Raw genomic sequence first — 3,149 nt, forward strand, 5'->3', positions numbered from 1 at the left:
GGGTTTTTAAATTCAAAACGCGTGAATCTCGATGATATCGCCCATTTTTTCGTCGCACGTGCAATTATTTATTCTGATAATAAAATAGAATCACGTGGGCTTAGCAATATTTATCTGCATTTGTCTTAGCCAATAAGATTATCCCTTCCGAGCAAGCACGCGCCAATTTACACAATGAACCGATGAAGATTTTCAAATCAATTTCTTTTAAGATCTATAAGTCCAGTCAACCGAGAGATTTTATCTCCAAAAACAAATAATAATGTAAGAAAAACCACTTCAAATGCGTTTAATTTCCTAGTCAAGAAATCTAGCCAATCTTTATTTTGTGATAACTACGACAGCACTTTCAGTATAACATTATCTGAAGCAAAAAGTGCTTTAAAACAATTAATGGAAATTGGTGGCATTCCAGAACAACTCAATCGCATATACTGGGCTTCAGAAATTTATGTTGAAAGTTTATTTTACTTCAATCTTAGAGAAATGTTCCGGCCAATATTCGTTGAATGTCAGGAGTATAAAATGTATATGTTATTTAAAAAGTTATATCACAGTGACTTAACATCATTGCTGATTTTGTGTAAAGATTACGAGGATAATGAATTGGGTCCAAAAGAAAAGAAAATTGGAATCAAAATGTTAATCCAAGAAGTTTTTAATAAGGGCGTATGTGCAAAACGGCCAGTTCCAGTAAAAAGTTACCTCACTCAGGAAGAGGAGTGTACTCTATTTTACGTGGCAGGATTTGTTGTTAATAAACTGCTGAAAAAAAATAAGACGAACAACAGCAACAGCGTGGGAGAAACTATGACAGAAAAAAACACTGAAACTATACCTGATAAGTACAAAAAGTGGGTTCAAAAGCAGAGTCGTGGGGGGCTTAAATATCCCACAGTGGAAGCCTTTGAACTATTTAAAGTAATGGACTCGCATATTGTTAAATATTTTAATGATCCGTTGTGCTTGGAAAAAGTGCAAAAAGCCACAGAGTCCATAATCAATGATTCTAAAATTGAATCATTATGGAACAAAATCTTAGATGATTCAGATGTCAGTTTGGTGGAAGGGGGAAAAATTTTAAAGCATGTAATTTCAACTTTTATAAATACTAAGGGAAATGGCTTAACAAAAAAAAGTGAGAAAGGAAAAGAAGGATGAACGTAGAAAAAAGAGGCTTGCAACAAAATTTAACACTAAAGAAAAATTAATGAAGAAAATGGAAAAAGAAATCTTAGTGAAGCACAACATCATTGTCTAAGTTCCTGATATAAATCTAATAAAATATTGTGATATGAAGTGATAAAAAAATTGTTCCTATAATAGTATGGTTTTTGTACGTCGAGTGTAGGCAAGCTAGCCATTTGAGAACTTAGGTCCTAAAAGAATACTTTGCCTACTGTAATATGCAATACACAAATGTTAAAAAAACTTTTTTTGACAATTGTTTTAATAAACAAATTTTGTTTAAAATCAAAGTGCATATTATTCAGTGTTGGCACCTTTGACCTTTTTCATTGCAATTCTCCCTTCCTGAAGGTTTTGTAACATCTTTGCTGTTCTGGAATATTGGTAGAGCCTCGGCTGAGATCCAGCTTTACATGCTTGCCTCTGCTTACTAAAATATTGCTCTAAAGGGTCCTGGTTGAAATGAGTAGTAAGTACGAATTTGGCACCTTTCTCTAGCAGGAAAGGAATCATTTCCAAAATGGCATTTGCTAAAGTAGTATTGTTAAAATTATAATTAGATAAATTATTTTAATCTCAAATATAGTTGTTTCAAAAATTCCATTCCATTGGAGTAGAAAGGAGTTCTAATACAACAATATCACTTGATAATTACTTGTTTGTCGCAATCCAGATAGGGTTTCTCTTGTAAGTAACATTTTATTTTTTATTGCTCTTGATTCTGGCAGCCCTTCAACATAGTTTTCCCATTCATTTAAATTAACTAGAAATTCGTTCTTGAGCCACTGCAAATAATATATCAAATTAACAATACATCCAGTAGGAATATTCGTGAATGTTAAAATTTTGTTGTGGTTTTATAAAATATTAAAAAGACTGCTACTAAATGGATAAAATAATTTAGTTAAGATTTTTTTGGAAGTTTTCGGACAGTGGTGAGTCAAACACTATCATATACAGTACAGTATAGTGGTTTGGCTGTCGAGGAACTACTGTTTAAAAGCTCCCAATTTGTTTTAGCCGTAATGTAGTTTTTTTAATATTTTGAAATAAAATCGTAAAGGTAGTTTCAAATTTAATATATTTACGGCAAGTCTGGAGTCATCTTTGTTTTGGAAAGGGTGAAGGTTTGGATTTTTAGAATGAATTCCTTCTAACAGGTGCCCAACGTTCATTACATCAAACCATTTATTAAAAGTTTCTATAAATCGCACTGTCTCAGGATTTTCATTATGGAATTCTTGTTTCAAGCAGTTCGCTACACTTTGGCTGAGAATTTGTGCTGCCAGCTTCACTTTCATTTTATTTTCTACATTAATATGGTCTGCAGTTAACTTATGTAACTTCCTTAATGCCCCACTTTTCTCCATATCCTGATAGTACACCTTTTTATGGTGTCCCAAGTAAGGTTTTCTCCATTTATGTGCAGAAGCCTATACCTACACCCTTCCGTGCTATGCAATAGGCAATTTCTCACAGTCTTCAACAAATGAGGGACATCAAATACGAAATACAGATCTCTCTCATCTGTAGTGAAAGGATTTTCACATTTGTAATACTTCTCCCCACCATTCATGCCAAACCATTTGCGGTTGGTAGTTGCCCCATCTCCTACTACACATAAAATTTTCAAACCACATAATTCAAGCTTGCATATGGCTTCAAATATCAAAGAGTCGAGGCTTTCCGCTGTCAGGGACCTGGTTGCAAAGTGGGCAAATGCATATTGATAAGAAGAGGTTAAGCCGCGAATCATAAATTGCAGAGCGTGTGTAGCAAGAGGCTTCTCTTTATAAGTTTCAGACTGTAAAGCCATCATCTTATTTTGGACAGCATTCAAATTAGTGAAACCCACCATTTCACCACTCTCTACTCTGTAGACTACATCATCAAAAATTTTCATTTCATCAACAACTAATGAAAAATATTCGTGGTGTGTTTCAGTTCTGAGCTGCTTTAAA

The 3,149-nt window shown here is 33.7% G+C and overlaps 1 protein-coding gene across 1 annotated transcript; it reads right to left on the reverse strand.

The window, feature by feature from the left end:
- Nucleotides 1-1,485: 1,485 nt before the first annotated feature.
- LOC149933579 (uncharacterized) lies at nt 1,486-2,872 on the reverse strand. Its single transcript, XM_090157343.1, has 3 exons — nt 2,277-2,872; nt 1,844-1,973; nt 1,486-1,718 (listed from the first exon to the last, which is right to left on the reverse strand). The coding sequence occupies exons 1-3, from the start codon at nt 2,556-2,558 to the stop codon at nt 1,486-1,488; spliced, it is 645 nt and encodes a 214-aa protein (XP_090013469.1). The 5' UTR covers nt 2,559-2,872.
- Between the last annotated feature and the right edge of the window lie 277 nt (nt 2,873-3,149).

This window comes from Leiobunum rupestre, chromosome 8, assembly GCF_980474605.1.
Source record: "Leiobunum rupestre chromosome 8, qqLeiRupe1.1.hap1, whole genome shotgun sequence".
Taxonomy (NCBI): domain Eukaryota; kingdom Metazoa; phylum Arthropoda; class Arachnida; order Opiliones; family Sclerosomatidae; genus Leiobunum; species Leiobunum rupestre.

What these genes read in the sequence shown, in the direction of transcription:
- LOC149933579 (XM_090157343.1), bottom strand. Translation starts at nt 2,558, where the DNA reads ATGGAGAAAAGTGGGGCATTAAGGAAGTTACATAAGTTAACTGCAGAC. An exon ending in AAGATGACTCCAGACTTGCC is followed by an intron (nt 1,974 to 2,276) that starts GTAAATATATTA and finishes TATTATTTGCAG; the next exon opens with TGGCTCAAGAACGAATTTCT. An exon ending in ATCTGGATTGCGACAAACAA is followed by an intron (nt 1,719 to 1,843) that starts GTAATTATCAAG and finishes ATACTACTTTAG; the next exon opens with CAAATGCCATTTTGGAAATG.